The following is a 14,350-nucleotide window of genomic DNA, read 5'->3' on the forward strand; positions in this document are numbered from 1 at the left end:
AGGTTTTAGCAGAATTAATAGATTACAAAACAAAAACCCTCTTCACAATTCTGTGAGTCACAAGAGCTTGTCCTTTCTGGGAATTCTTCAAATTACATAAACATGAGGATGTGGCAGTCGACAATTTCTAATTGCAGAATTTGCTTGTTCCCTGGAAAACAGCCAGGAAGTGGCATTTTAGAGCCCCTAAGTATGAAAATCTCCAGTCCCCCATTGGGTTCACACCCCATGTACCCTGGCAAAGAGGCATGCAATGTTCCTGATATGCATGTGCAGTGTATATAGATGTTGTACTACCAACAAATTGTTTCCAGATTATTTGGTTTGGCTAAAAGCTTGTACCTTACTCCATGATTCCTGCTACATCTTCATGTAAAGGAATGTCATACAAATCATGTCAGTAAGTAAACATATTATAGAAAAACACTGTAAATGTTTTGGGCAAGATTTATCTAGATGCAGAAGCACTATATAAGCTATGGAGTGAATAGATGCCTTTTTATGAGCATGTTCAAATGACATTTAAGCCTTAACATTAATAAAAGCGAAACTTATAGAAAAATCTATTTGAATTATATTTTTTTCCCTTTTTCATGACTCAAGGTCTGCTGGAGTGTCTAACTTTGGTGTTCATCATCTCAAAGAGATGGAAAAAGCAGGTCTTCCAACACCAGCTGTCAATCAAATTGAGCTGAACCCTTTTTGGCGATTAGAAGACATTGTGAACCATTGTACTGAAAAAGGAATTGCGGTTATGGGTTACTGTCCACTGTTTCGTGGCAGGAAGAATGACGATCCGGTGTTAGTTGAAATGGCAAGTAGGTCAGTGAGTAAGCCAAAACACTTTAAATTAATTGAATTACCACAGTGTATTGAAGTATTCACAATATTCAACATCACATAACTTTAAAGCTATATAGTTTTACACTGTAGACCTTTGCAAGCTTAATTTTGGACAAGATGCCTCCCACAAGTGGATAAATAGTCAAGGTCCCAGCAACATAAAACAACACATATAACTTCCATATGTGAACACCTCTCTTAAGTTTAAGGGAGGTTCTTGTCTACTGTACATTAATACATACATCAGTACATAATTATACTTAAATATTTCTGTTGTTATTATTTCTGTTCCGTTATGTACATACATCATGTACATGTAGGTTGTGGGGAGCAGGGATGGTGCAGTGGTAAGAGTGCTCGCCAGCTCCCACAATGTGGCCCAGGTTTGATTCTGGCTCGGTGCCATATGTGCATTGAGTAACTATGTTGTTGGTTCTCTCCTTGCTCAGAGGGTTTTTCTCCAGGTTCTCCAGTTTTCCTCCCTCCTCTAAAACTAACACTCGAAATTCCAATTTGACTGGGATAAAGGACCCGCATGAAAACCAGCTGAGGCTGATGTGCTTTCTTCTCTAAATAATGTAATTTATTTTATCTAGCCCCAGGCTACAGTATCAGATACATGCTTCTTTGCACACTGTTATAGGTTAAAATTGTGACCAATCAATAAATCCTGTCATTGTAATTCTCCAGGTTTGATTAAAGAGAGTGGATCCAGTATATACCGTCCTTTTATCTTGAAATTAGACACCAGTGAACTAATCTTATCCATCCATCCCCCCCCCCTCCCACCTTTCCACTTTGTGTTTATTTTCAACACTTGTTCACTCAATCATCTTAAATTTGCAACTCTTGTATCTTTTAGGTACAAGAAAACTATTCCACAGCTTCTGATTCGTTGGAGTGTACAGAAGAATTACATCACCATTCCCAAATCCAGTAAACAAGAGAGAATTTTAGAAAATGCAGATATTTTTGACTTTGCCATTAGTGAAGAGGACATGAAAATTTTGGTAAGTGTGTACCTGCAATCGTTTTGGTCACAGACTAATAAAAGAAAATAAGGATTTGCCAGACACTCTCTTGGACCCACTAAAAGCCATCCTACACAATGAATGTATATGTACACTCTTTGCTCTCTTAATCCTCGACTCACTGCGGCTATTGTATATTACATGAGGTATAATCCATCATGATCAAATATTTTCACTAGCACTGCTATTGGTCTAAATGCTCCAAGCAACTGAATATACTCCAGCTAATATAAAACTGGGGAATATTCAGCAAGTGATTACATTCCCATGTTGCGAAAAATATTTGAAGGATAATTAGTATTCACAATGGCCTCCATTAGTCGATATAATTTCATCCTTGGCCATTATCAGTTCCTCAAATGGAGGCTAGTACACATGTATAATATTGTAATAATACAGTTAATAGTTATGATGTACATTACATCTTTATTTATTTCCCACAGTACATGTAACAACAATAATTATTACATACGATATTCATTCATTACACATTGCAGGATAACATGCCCACAGAACAGTGCGCTTTAATGGGGAATGTCACAGACTCTCCATGGACAGGCTAGCATAAAGTACATGGTGGTCATCCCAGTTGCCTTCTTATGGGGGACAAGGAAGAATCAATATAGAAGCATATGCACTTACTTGGTCAACATCACAATATGAAATCAACTAAACTATTTCTTTCTTTTGAATACCACATAAAATCAGAGCACTCCAGCTGAAGTCAAGGTGGCTGGTGACAGTTTTCATCACTTTCCAGCAGATACAGTGCCTACAGGGTATAACTCAAGAATGAGCTCTCTGACCCTATTTTTCTTGTCAAATTGTAATAAGCATGTTAAGAAACAACTTTTTGCAAGTTTCAAAAAGTTCTGTTGATAGTGTTCAGAGACATCTTAACCCCCTGAGCCATTTGTGACAGAATTTTTCTATACTTTATGACATGTTGTATTTTATCATGCCAATTACAATTCCACAGTACAAAGCCAAGCTCAGTGACCTCCATTTAATGGAGGTCACTGAGCTTGGTTTGAGTTACACTGTCAGTATAAGTTCTTAACGCTAAAGGGTAGGGTGTTTTAGGAGGTTGTATTGTTGCAATGATAACCTGTTACATAAAAAGGATGATCATTCTAGCTTCTTTACAAGGCATCATGTGATGCCATTATTGTAGCTACACATAGCATAATCTGACAAAGGGTGGTCCAACACTGTATTTTGATTCATCAAAGTGTGAGTGATGTAAATAGCTGGAAACTCTTATCAGCAATCTTAAAAAACCAATACACCAATTTGGAGAATTTCCTTTTCAAAACAGACCATGGCTCTGTTTTACTCTTCCTGCTAATAGCTAAAGTGCACAGCAAAGTAGAGCTATGAACTAGTGTAGATAAACACTGCCATTAAAGAACAAAATTGTATCTGTAATGGCCACTTCTTATTCACTGTAATGTACTTATGTGTAGCAAAATTTCAAGCAGGCTTCAAATTAAACTTGAATAGCTTGCATGAATCATTAATCGTGAATTCCAAGTAGCTCATTCACACACACGAATATTAAATTTGTGAATGGTTCTCAGAATGTTTGTACTGTCCTATCAGTACAAAAAATAGATAACTTTCAAGCCGACAACATTCTGTCATTTTTATACATAGTTTAAATTATCTTGGGATGAGCTCAGTTGATAGCTCACTGGTTAACAAGTAAATACTCGTTTATTTAGAACTTGTTATTTTCAGACAAGCAAGGAAACTAAAACGGTTAAATAACTTGGAGTATCAAGAATTCAATTATCAAGTGAACCAGCTTCTATCCTTTCCAAGGACATTCTGTCATATTCACCAATTGTTTAATGCATTGTTCTGTTGGCATTGCATTCTGTAAGTGGGAAAATAATGAAAAAAATAATGATCAGTAAATAATTAAACAGCAAGTTGTTCCAGGCAACTAAAATAACTACTGGGTAAATGCTCCTACTGCTGAATGCTCTTTTATCTTTACAACACAAAGCAGAATTAATTTTGTCTGCATGTATCTTTTCCATAAATTATTGGGAAATACAATATGAAATCAGTAACCAGCCAAAGCACAGAGAGAAGCTAATGACAGCTCAGTAAATTGACTACAATTCACTACAAAAAATGCATTTTCTGCTCTAACCAATGCTTGAATCATCAAGCAATCATCAATGGTCAATGCTTGAATCATCAGCTTTCCTTAACTGACTACAGTGGTTAAATTACCTTGATCAACTTCTTGTGGAAAAATTATCCTTCTAATATGTGTCTCATTTACAATGCTCAATTTCCAGCACTCTCTCGCATCTGTTTGGGGAAGGGATGCAGGCTCATTTCCCAAAGAGCGGCTGGAAATGGAGCCTACTCATTTACCCACAGTTTTAGAAAGTTATAACTTTCATCACCACAAAACTCCACTTCTATCACAATGCTACACTCCAAAACTACAGAACTACACAAAGCCTGAATGCCCAGAGGTATGATTGATCTTGGATAACACCTAAAAATCCTTGAGACACAACATGCACACTCCCTTGTGTAATACATACACGTAAGTGAAATCAAACCTACCAAAGTTGTCATATCCTTGTTGCTTATAGTGAAATCAAAAACATTGGTGTTTTCTAAAATTCTTTCTGGTTTTGTAGACTTGGGAATGGTGATGTAATTTTTCTGTACACTCCAACGAATGAGAAGTTGGGGGACTGTTTTCTTGTATCTGCAAATATTCAAGGGTTTTGGAAAAGGGCATTTTACTTAATCATTTCTTTGACAAGGATAATTTAACAATCTATCAGTCATCGATCTCCAAGTTATTTTGTGTTCCACAACTGGCCCATCTAAAATTCAGCTACTTTTGTGCTGATGATTATATTCCTCAGCATAGAAAAACATGGTTTCCTATAATCATGCCAAAAGTACTACCCTTTACCAGATCCCTCAGCACAAGTCTATACAAGTTTGCCCAAGTCCATTACACTTGCTGTGTCTGGAAAAGTCAAGACTTAGAGTAGTTAAATTGTAGTTAGTATTGTGGTAGTTTTAAGTGAAAAATATACCGGTCAACTCGAAGTTTCCAATTAAACTAACTGATCAGGAAATCACAATTGTGAGTACATTGAACAGTGTTTCATTAGCTATGTCATTGTCATAATGCCATCCTTGTGTTGCTTATAAGCAACATGTTATCCAGTCCCTAAACTCCCCCTCCCTTCTCTGCTCCATACAGGGGCCTGGGTTCAACCCATTTACAGGGCGAGTAAGGGAAAGTTCAGGAACTATACTAAGCAAAATGAAGAGGCTAGTCATAAAAGGGGATAAGTGACGATTTTGGTTGCTTTTCTTTTTTCTTGCTCCAAATTAGCTGAATTTTTGCATGTGGTCTTCAATGTAATAGAAAAACGTGTTCCTGTATTTTTGCCGCTGGTTTTTGCTTCGCTTTATAAAGACGCAGCTAGGAAAACCGAGTGGTTTTTTGCATACGCAATATCCTGAAAACGAAGCAAGGTTTAGCGCAAAAACTACGGGACATTGCTAAACATACCTAAACAAAACTCTATGCGAAATTTGGAGCGTTTTCGACAAAGTTCACTTTTGATTAAAATACCTAACGCCCTTTTCCCGCCGAGGCTGCAAATAAACGAAGCCGGGCCTTTGTTATGATAAACAGAGCCGATCCTTTGTTATAATAACCAAGCCAAGCCTTTGTTATAAGTCGAAGTCTCGCCTCGGTTTATCATAACAAAGGATCGGCCCGCCGCGACCGCAGGGACTTTGATCTCACTTAGAAAGCAGCAAAATGTCAATTTCACGCAACGTATAAGCTCAAAAATGTTGATTTTAGGTCAAAAAAGGTTTAAATGTTGATTTCACGTTAACGCGTGACGGCAAGGATGTTGGTTTCACTTAGAAACCAGCAAAATGTCAATTTCACGCAACGCATAAGCTCAATGATGTTGATTTCAGGTCTAAGTAGGTTAAAATGTTGATTTGACGTTAACGGGTGACGGCAAGGAGGTTGATTTCTCTTAGAAACCAGCAAAATGTCAATTTTACGCAACGCATAAGCTCAATGATGTTGATTTCAGGTCTAAGTAGGTTAAAATGTTGATTTGACGTTAACGGGTGACGGCAAGGAGGTTGATTTCTCTTAGAAACCAGCAAAATGTCAATTTCACGCAACGTATAAGCTCAATGATGTTGATTTCAGGTCTAAGTAGGTTAAAATGTTGATTTGACGTTAACGGGTGACGGCAAGGAGGTTGATTTCTCTTAGAAACCAGCAAAATGTCAATTTTACGCAGCGCATAAGCTCAATGATGTTGATTTCAGGTCTAAGTAGGTTAAAATGTTGATTTGACGTTAACGGGTGACGGCAAGGAGGTTGATTTCTCTTAGAAACCAGCAAAATGTCAATTTTACGCAGCGCATAAGCTCAATGATGTTGATTTCAGGTCTAAGTAGGTTAAAATGTTGATTTGACGTTAACGGGTGACGGCAAGGAGGTTGATTTCTCTTAGAAACCAGCAAAATGTCAATTTCACGCAACGTATAAGCTCAAAAATGTTGATTTTAGGTCAAAAAAGGTTTAAATGTTGATTTCACGTTAACGCGTGACGGCATGGATGTTGGTTTCACTTAGAAACCAGCAAAATGTCAATTTCACGCAACGCATAAGCTCAATGATGTTGATTTTAGGTCAAAAAAGGTTTAAATGTTGATTTCACGTTAACGCGTGACGGCAAGGATGTTGGTTTCACTTAGAAACCAGCAAAATGTCAATTTTACGCAGCACATAAGCTCAATGATGTTGATTTTAGGTCAAAAAAGGTTTAAATGTTGATTTCACGTTAACGCGTGACGGCAAGGATGTTGGTTTCACTTAGAAACCAGCAAAATGTCAATTTTACGCAGCACATAAGCTCAATGATGTTGATTTCAGGTCTAAATAGGTTAAAATGTTGATTTCACGTTAACGCGTGTCGGCAAGGATGTTGGTTTCACTTAGAGACCAGCAAAATGTCAATTTCACGCAGCGCATAAGCTCAATGATGTTGATTTCAGGTCTAAATAGGTTAAAATGTTGATTTTGCGTTAACGCGTGACGGCAAGGATGTTGGTTTCACTTAGAAACCAGCAAAATGTCAATTTCACGCAGCGCATAAGCTCAATGATGTTGATTTCAGGTCTAAATAGGTTAAAATGTTGATTTCGCGTTAACGCGTGACGGCAAGGAGGTTGATTTCTCTTAGAAACCAGCAAAATGTCAATTCCACGCAACGTATAAGCTCAAAAATGTTGCTTTTAGGTCAAAAAAGGTTTAAATGTTGATTTCACGTTGACGCGTGACGGCAAGGATGTTGGTTTCACTTAGAAACCAGCAAAATGTCAATTTTACGCAGCGCATAAGCTCGATGATGTTGATTTCAGGTCTAAATAGGTTAAAATGTTAATTTGACGTTAACGCGTGACGGTAAGGATGTTGGTTTCACTTAGAAAACAGCAAAATGGTAGGAGACCATGATGGGCTCCTGAAAATGGTAATTTGGCAACGTCTTCAATGGCTAAAAAATCACGAGATAAAACATAGTTTTCGACAAACGCGATCGTAGCTTGATGTCACGCACCGCCATAACTTCCAAGTTCAAAATGCGCTGGTACCTCTTATGCCTGATGAGGATAACAACTTTGGCGGCTGTTTAGTTTTGGATTTAAGAATTTGATGACTCCAGGTGAAAACGCTCTATAAATAGGGCTGACAGATTAACAGATTAACCCTTCTGCGCAACGTACGGGTCTCCATACATCTGCATGTCCCCTGATCCCAGAAGCTCAAAACACTACAAATCATGCCGATTTGAAATAAAATCAACGCAAACTGGATCACAGATCTGTTACAATCGATCGCCACTTGCTGGCCATTATTATGTTTAAATCTAGTTACCAGTTCGAGAAACGTCCGCAGAACGTAATCGCAATGCATGCCGGGAAGGGTCTTTACACCTCGTGCGCGGGAAGACATGGCGGTCGATACAAGACAAATTTTATCACTCTAAAACCAGTTCTCGCTTTCCAAACTTTGACGCTAGCAACGCTTGGCAAATGGGCCACAACTCACCAGAGGGTATTTTTCTTGGGCAAGAACTGCTCTTGGACTTTGCTACCTGGCTCGATCTGACTTCGAACGCCGATAACACGATTACGGTATATCAGCTGCCTTCGAAGTTTCAGAACACATTTTGATTCTTTAAAACGTGCTGATGACTTACGGGTTTATCGAGGCTTTATGATGCCTCTCAACCACCAGGTAGGCACACAAGGTACTTTAAAACAATGCTTAAGATATTAGTTGACAGAGCTCTAATACGGCACATCTCTTTTTTGTTTGATGGCATTTCGTTTAACGCTCGATCGATTCACGTGTTGTGTTCACGTCACAATAACCGGTGTAAACAATCCGTTCCCAGATTTCCGCTCTATATGCTGTGGGATTTGGTTTTGACTTCATACACTATAAACAGTCTGCCTGTTTGCTGTTCAACAAATAAACTCCTAAAGACATGGCTAGGAAAAGCCAAGTTTTTTGCCTACGTTTTAACTCGAAAACAAAGCAAAAACCAGCGACAAAAATACAGAACCACATTTTTCTATTACATTGAAGACCATATGCAAAACTTCAGCTAATTTGGAGCAAGAAAAAAGAAAAGCAACCAAAATCGTCACTTATCCCCTTTTATGACTAGCTTCTTCAAATGTCCTACAAACATCTCTTGGCAGGCTCATGCCTTCTACAGTGTATGCGAGATTTTTTGTTACAACAATACAGAAGAATATGAGGAATCAAAAGAATGGCAGTGTAATAGTAAGAATATAACATTAACTGCACATGAAATAATACAAAATTCTACCTCAAAACAATACTGTTCAACAAGTTTAAGTTTAAGACCCTAAAATTAATCGTGTGTCATATGGTTCATTCTAACTGCTAATAATATTATAATCCAGCCTGAGAAACTGCTCTCTGAGAGCAGACATCTCAAAAGCTCTGATTAAGCATAGAGAGTTATGGGCTAGCTTACCTACTGGCCATTTCAATTAGAATGGGGTCGTCATTCTTCTGGCCTTGAAATATTGGACAGTAACCCATTAAGGCAATTCCTTTCTCTTTACAGTAGTTCACAATTTCTTCCAAGCGCCAATAAGGATTCAGTTCTATTTGATTGACAGCTGGAGTAGGTAGCCCTGCCATTTCCATCTCTTTTAGGTGACTGACACCAAAGTTGGATACACCAATGGACCTTAAAATAAATGTTTAAGGGATTTACATGTAATAGCTACAAATAAGCATTGACTACCATTTTTCATACACAAATTCATTTATGATTTCAAAAGCTACCTGTCAGTCTACTCAGGTCACTGCCATGTCTGTTATCAATCTTTTCAATGATGTTATGGATAAGGCAAATGATAATTGTTTGCCAAGATGAATAGTAGGTGCAGTCAGATCTAACAGAAGTGAAATTTTATCTTCAAATCAGGGGGCTGTGAAAGGTAAATCTGATTCATTTTCAGCTTGTTTTCAGATAGCTACTCTACATGTATATGTGTACTCAGATCAAACTGGGATTAGGAAGTGTTGATTTTCATGGAGGCAGGAACTTAACACAGAGAATCCAGCCACAAAACCTTCAAAACAAAAGCAAGAAACAACAAATGCAAAACTACACATACACTGTAGAGTTACATACTTTATGCGGCCTTGTTCCTTGAGTTTCATCATGGCTTTGTATGATTCGATGTTTCTTCCAGGCTTAGGATGGTGAATTAAGTATAAATCAACATAGCTTACACCGAGTCTGTGATGAAATAATGGCATAACTTTGGATTGACAGGCAAAAACCTTTAAAATGTTATTAAATAATATTAAATTAGAAATTAGTCAGCTGATGACAGAAGTGGGCTTGATCCCAGACCACTCATTCCAGATCCCAAGACCACAAATTATGCCTCCACATGCCCACCCCAGGGGGTACTCCCAAAAAAATTTGGTAAGAATGTGCGGCCCGCTTCCCAAAACCCTTCCCCTATTTAAGACAAAAATATGAGATTTTCCCTACCCTGTTTATGACCTGACCAAACATTCGACACCCTATTTATGACCTGTGACAATAGACGTGACATTATGTCACAATACTGCTGAGTTAGAGCTCGGGCTAATAGACAATGTAGTTTTCCTGTGGTCCACATGGCCGACATTAAAATCTTATATTGAGTTTCCACTGTTCTTGTTGTTCCTGGAAGTCATAACGATCATCACATGACCGTTATGACTGGCACAGTTGACCTGAACATAATTTATGAAGGGCTTCTATTGATGGTCTTAGTATTATTGATGAAAAAGTAGCTTCTTCTAAAAATCATACCCCTGATGCAATTCAAGACTAACGTGCAAAAACCATACCCTATTTATGACCAGAAATAACAAAATCGATACCATATTAATGACCAAAGTGGCTGAAAAACCATACCCCACACATACCTATACCCCCAGCACACATGCCATACGCCATGTCAATTTGTGTCACATTCAGCTATATGCCTTTAACCCAGAAATTGCTAAGACATACATCAGTACACAGGGAAAATTCAACAACAGCCATCAAGTCTTCTCAATAGTCTTCTTCTTACTTGTTTAGACTTGAATTGAAAGCCTCCAGGCATTCATCATACCCGTGGCCTGCTTTCTGAAGCTTGGTCACCACAAAAACGTCTCCTCGTTTTACCCCTGACTCCTTGATTGCTTGTCCAACTTCAGCTTCATTTCTGGCGAAAAGAACGTGAACACAGAGACATCAAAACAACGCAAGACAGACTTAAACTACACTGAGCCAATTTTAAAAATTTCTTTTCTACGCGTAGCATTTAGTGCAAATCTCGAAGCATGGTATAGATTGAAAACCCGCCTGTGGTAACCGGTCTACTGCCACAGCACATGTCACCATTAAACAGGTAAATCACTGGTGTTATCAATGTTTATCGAAGGAAGAAGAATTGGAAGCAATTTTAATGAGCAAGAAGTCACATGTTGAGGTCAAAGGACACTTATATTTTACAACCTTAATTGAAATTAAGGCACTGAAAGGCGCTGAAGCCCTGACTGAAGGATTTAAAATGGAGATGCAACTTACTTACCGATAGAAAGCTGCGGTATCGATCAACCGATATCCGCTATGCAAAGCAAACTTCACCGCTTTGACAGTCTCTTCGGGGCTGGCTTTGTACACTCCCAAACCAAACATTGGCATTTTATTGCCATCGTTCAGTGTGACTTTTCTTGCAATGCCTTCACCTTCCATTTACTGTACAGATAAATGGGCCACTTCCGAGTTGTCTTTTGCCTCCGAGTTAAAACGAACCTTCGTGCGAAACCATTCATATGAAAATGTGTTCCGCCTACAGGTTCATTCTTGTGCAAATCAAACTCGTTTTCGCGGCGTCGACAAAATCAGGATCGGACCGGACCGGACCGGATCACGGATCGGATCACAGATCGGATCACGGATCGGATCGCGGATCGGATAGCGGATCGGATCACAGAAAAAAAAACATTTTAAAGAAAAAAAAATCAAATCTTTTATAAGATAATAATACATAAAAAATAAAAGTGAAAACTAAATTATGTCAAATAAAAATAAGAATCCCGAATTTGACGCAATGACATGTTAATTACAGAGAATGACAAGAGTTCATTTAAAAAGCCACATAAGCGCCTAATTTACGATGAATTTAAATTGTAATGAACAGGCAGATGTAGTTATATTTGAACATTAGTTGGCTTGAAGCTTGCGTGAACCTCCCATCCTCGTTTTTGAAATTGTTGTTAGTACCAGTAGCTAATTCTCGGCTACTTTTTCGTGCCAGATGTGAGCGTTACAGTTAGCGTTACAGTTAATGAGAAAGCTTACGTACGAAAGCTTAAGGACATGACTTGCTTTAAAGGAGCTACGTTACGATTTGCGCATCTTGAAAAAACTAGCCCAGTTTTTCAAGTTCGTCATTTGCAGTCCTCGTTAATCTTTGCCATCCTTAACGATCCTCATTCCGTTTTGATTTGGTCTTGCCTCTTAAGTACTTTCTATCCTAGAACACGATCATTTTAAGTTTTTATTCCATATAAAGGCAACTCTTTACAACCCTAAAAATGACTTTAAAAATCGTGACGTAACTCCTAAAATGTTGTTTATTCTCGGGTTGCGTTATCGTTCACACTATCGATGTTACTCCTATATTTTTTTTGTAAAACAGCTATATTTCCTTGAAATACAAATGGTCTGTTTCGTTTTATTCTAGTACGAAATATCGTATTCCAAACTCATATCTTGTAAAAGTATAGACTTGTCTCAGAAACGGAAATTGTTTGAAATCATCAGGTGTTTAATTTTTTAGGGTTTTTAGTTTTTGTGTTTCGATTCATACGTTCGTCCTATTATTACCATTCTGACTCGTTTTATGACAGTTTACCCTTGATGCAAGCGAATATACGAAATATCATTTATCTGAACTGCGGAGAAAGATATGAAGGCATGATTGATCATCGCAATCAAAACCCAACAGCCTGAAAAAAATTCATCTGTGACCAGCTCCCAGTTGGCTTGATATTATAAAAAAATAAAGGAATATCACACTTGAATTAAATAAAACGTTCTGCTCACAGTAGTCACTCTCGTGTAATTTGCTCAACAAAATTTTGATCTTGAATCTTGAATTTTGAATTTTGAATTTTTTTTCTTGATCCGATCCGTGATCCGATCCGTGATCCGGTCCGTGATCCGATCCGTGATCCGGTCCTGTCCGATCCAGATTTTGTCGACGCCGCTCGTTTTCGTTTTAACAGAGGTAAGTATTTCCCTGAGGGACCGCCCTAATCCCGATCATAATGTACCCATGGTAACTGTCGACATCAAGTGTTTGGAATAGAGGTCATAGAGGAGTTTTGAAAATTAGCAATGGAAATAGGAAAGGACTTTTAGAAAGTCTAGGAGAAGTTTTGGTAAGATACTTCCAAGTAATTTACCGCGCGCGGAGTATTATGAGTTCCTGGTGATCAGTGCCGCGGCAAACCTCAACTTATTAGACTGTAGAATACAAATACTTGTAAACCAAAGATGGCATTCAAGTCTGTCGCAACACCGATGGAAATACCGTGTATAAATAAAGTTGTCGTATCGTATCGCAGGTAAGTGACTTTTTGTCCACTCCCTTATGGCTCGTCACGCGATCATTCCCGTTCAAGGGAAGATGGCAGGTGTCTGTATAGACGGTTGGTGGTCGCCAACTCTCCGCCATTCCCTTCTAGGCTACCCCAACAGTTTAGCAGTGACTATTTTTAGCCTAAGTGCTAAAAAGTGGTGACCGGGGATGGTGAGAGCGGCTTTACCAACGAAATGTTTTTCCCAAGAATACAATGTAATGACCTGTCCCTGATTTCTGGAATTGTCAAAACCACGCCCAACACCTATTTTAGAGCACTATCTGGAACACTATGGCGGCTGACCAAATTTCTCCCAGCAGCTCGGTTCTAGAACACGGTTCCCCCTTTTCGTCCTAGTAAGTTGTTCGCTTCTCTTTTCTTTACAATTCTTGTTCCTTCTTTAGAAGTTCTTCAAACTCTCTTCTACAGATTTAGTTTCGCTGACCTGTTAAGCCTTCCTCTACAAATCTTATAAAGCATTGCTTCTAATGCGTTTCTGAAGACTAATAGACCCTTTGCATAAACGGTGCCTAAATTTGAAAAACAATACAATATACGTAGCTCGTAAAACGTGATCGTCCGGGTGAGGGTAGTTCTGAAAAGAACTGTTGTTGGTGGCTGACGTTTCGACAACCTGAGCGGAAGTCATCTGACAAACCACAACATTGACTGGGACTCTGCTCCGTGCTTAACCTACAGTGCAAACTATTTTCAACGACTGACTCAGGAAAGCTGGTACACTGACCTAGAACAAACGCCACTTAACAGATGTCATCAACTACCGGCGCCTTACAAACGACTTATCCGTGACGGAAACGAAACCGACAAACGGACTTCGAACAGACCGACTTAATTTGACTAACAATAGACGGACCAAAAACCGACCAATTTGACTAACAATAGACGGATCGAAACCCACCAGTGACTGATGACAAACTTTACAAGAGTCTTTCAGCCAATATCATCATGGCTAAACTGACCAATCATGTGCAACGGACCAGACTTATGACATCATCGACTGACAAAAACTATTCACTTGACTCTGAAGATGACTTCCGCTCAGGTTGTCGAAACGTCAGTCACCAACAACAGTTCTTTTCAGAACTACCTTCACCCGGTCACACTATACGAACTACTGATACTCCTGGACTCAAACCATTTACTATAATACAGTATACATCCTTAGCCTCGCGCTCATGTTTCCAGA

The 14,350-nt window shown here is 38.7% G+C and overlaps 2 protein-coding genes across 3 annotated transcripts in view; one reads left to right on the forward strand and one right to left on the reverse strand.

The window, feature by feature from the left end:
• LOC145465329 (glyoxal reductase-like) overlaps positions 1-2,460 on the forward strand; it is a 4,995-nt gene extending 2,535 nt beyond the window's left edge. Inside the window, exons 4-6 of the mRNA XM_081449107.1 lie at positions 604-822; positions 1,706-1,853; positions 2,372-2,460. Of these exons, the coding sequence (XP_081305233.1) occupies positions 604-822; positions 1,706-1,853; positions 2,372-2,437 (433 nt within the window). The 3' untranslated portion in view covers positions 2,438-2,460. The remainder of the gene's footprint in view (positions 1-603; positions 823-1,705; positions 1,854-2,371) is intronic.
• Positions 2,283-11,743, reverse strand: LOC145465328 (aldo-keto reductaseMSMEI_2347-like). 2 transcript variants are annotated; one of them, XM_081449106.1, is made up of 6 exons: positions 11,085-11,743; positions 10,581-10,715; positions 9,641-9,748; positions 8,972-9,190; positions 4,464-4,611; positions 2,283-3,753 (listed from the first exon to the last, which is right to left on the reverse strand). In XM_081449106.1, exons 1-6 carry the CDS (start codon positions 11,246-11,248, stop codon positions 3,685-3,687), a joined length of 843 nt encoding a protein of 280 aa, XP_081305232.1. In that variant the 5' UTR covers positions 11,249-11,743; the 3' UTR covers positions 2,283-3,684. The 2 variants fall into 2 exon arrangements, with proteins under 2 accessions (XP_081305232.1, XP_081305231.1); XM_081449105.1 differs by having other exon boundaries at positions 2,283-4,611.
• Between the last annotated feature and the right edge of the window lie 2,607 nt (positions 11,744-14,350).

The sequence above is a fragment of the Orbicella franksi genome, chromosome 13, assembly GCF_964199315.1.
Source record: "Orbicella franksi chromosome 13, jaOrbFran1.1, whole genome shotgun sequence".
Taxonomy (NCBI): domain Eukaryota; kingdom Metazoa; phylum Cnidaria; class Anthozoa; order Scleractinia; family Merulinidae; genus Orbicella; species Orbicella franksi.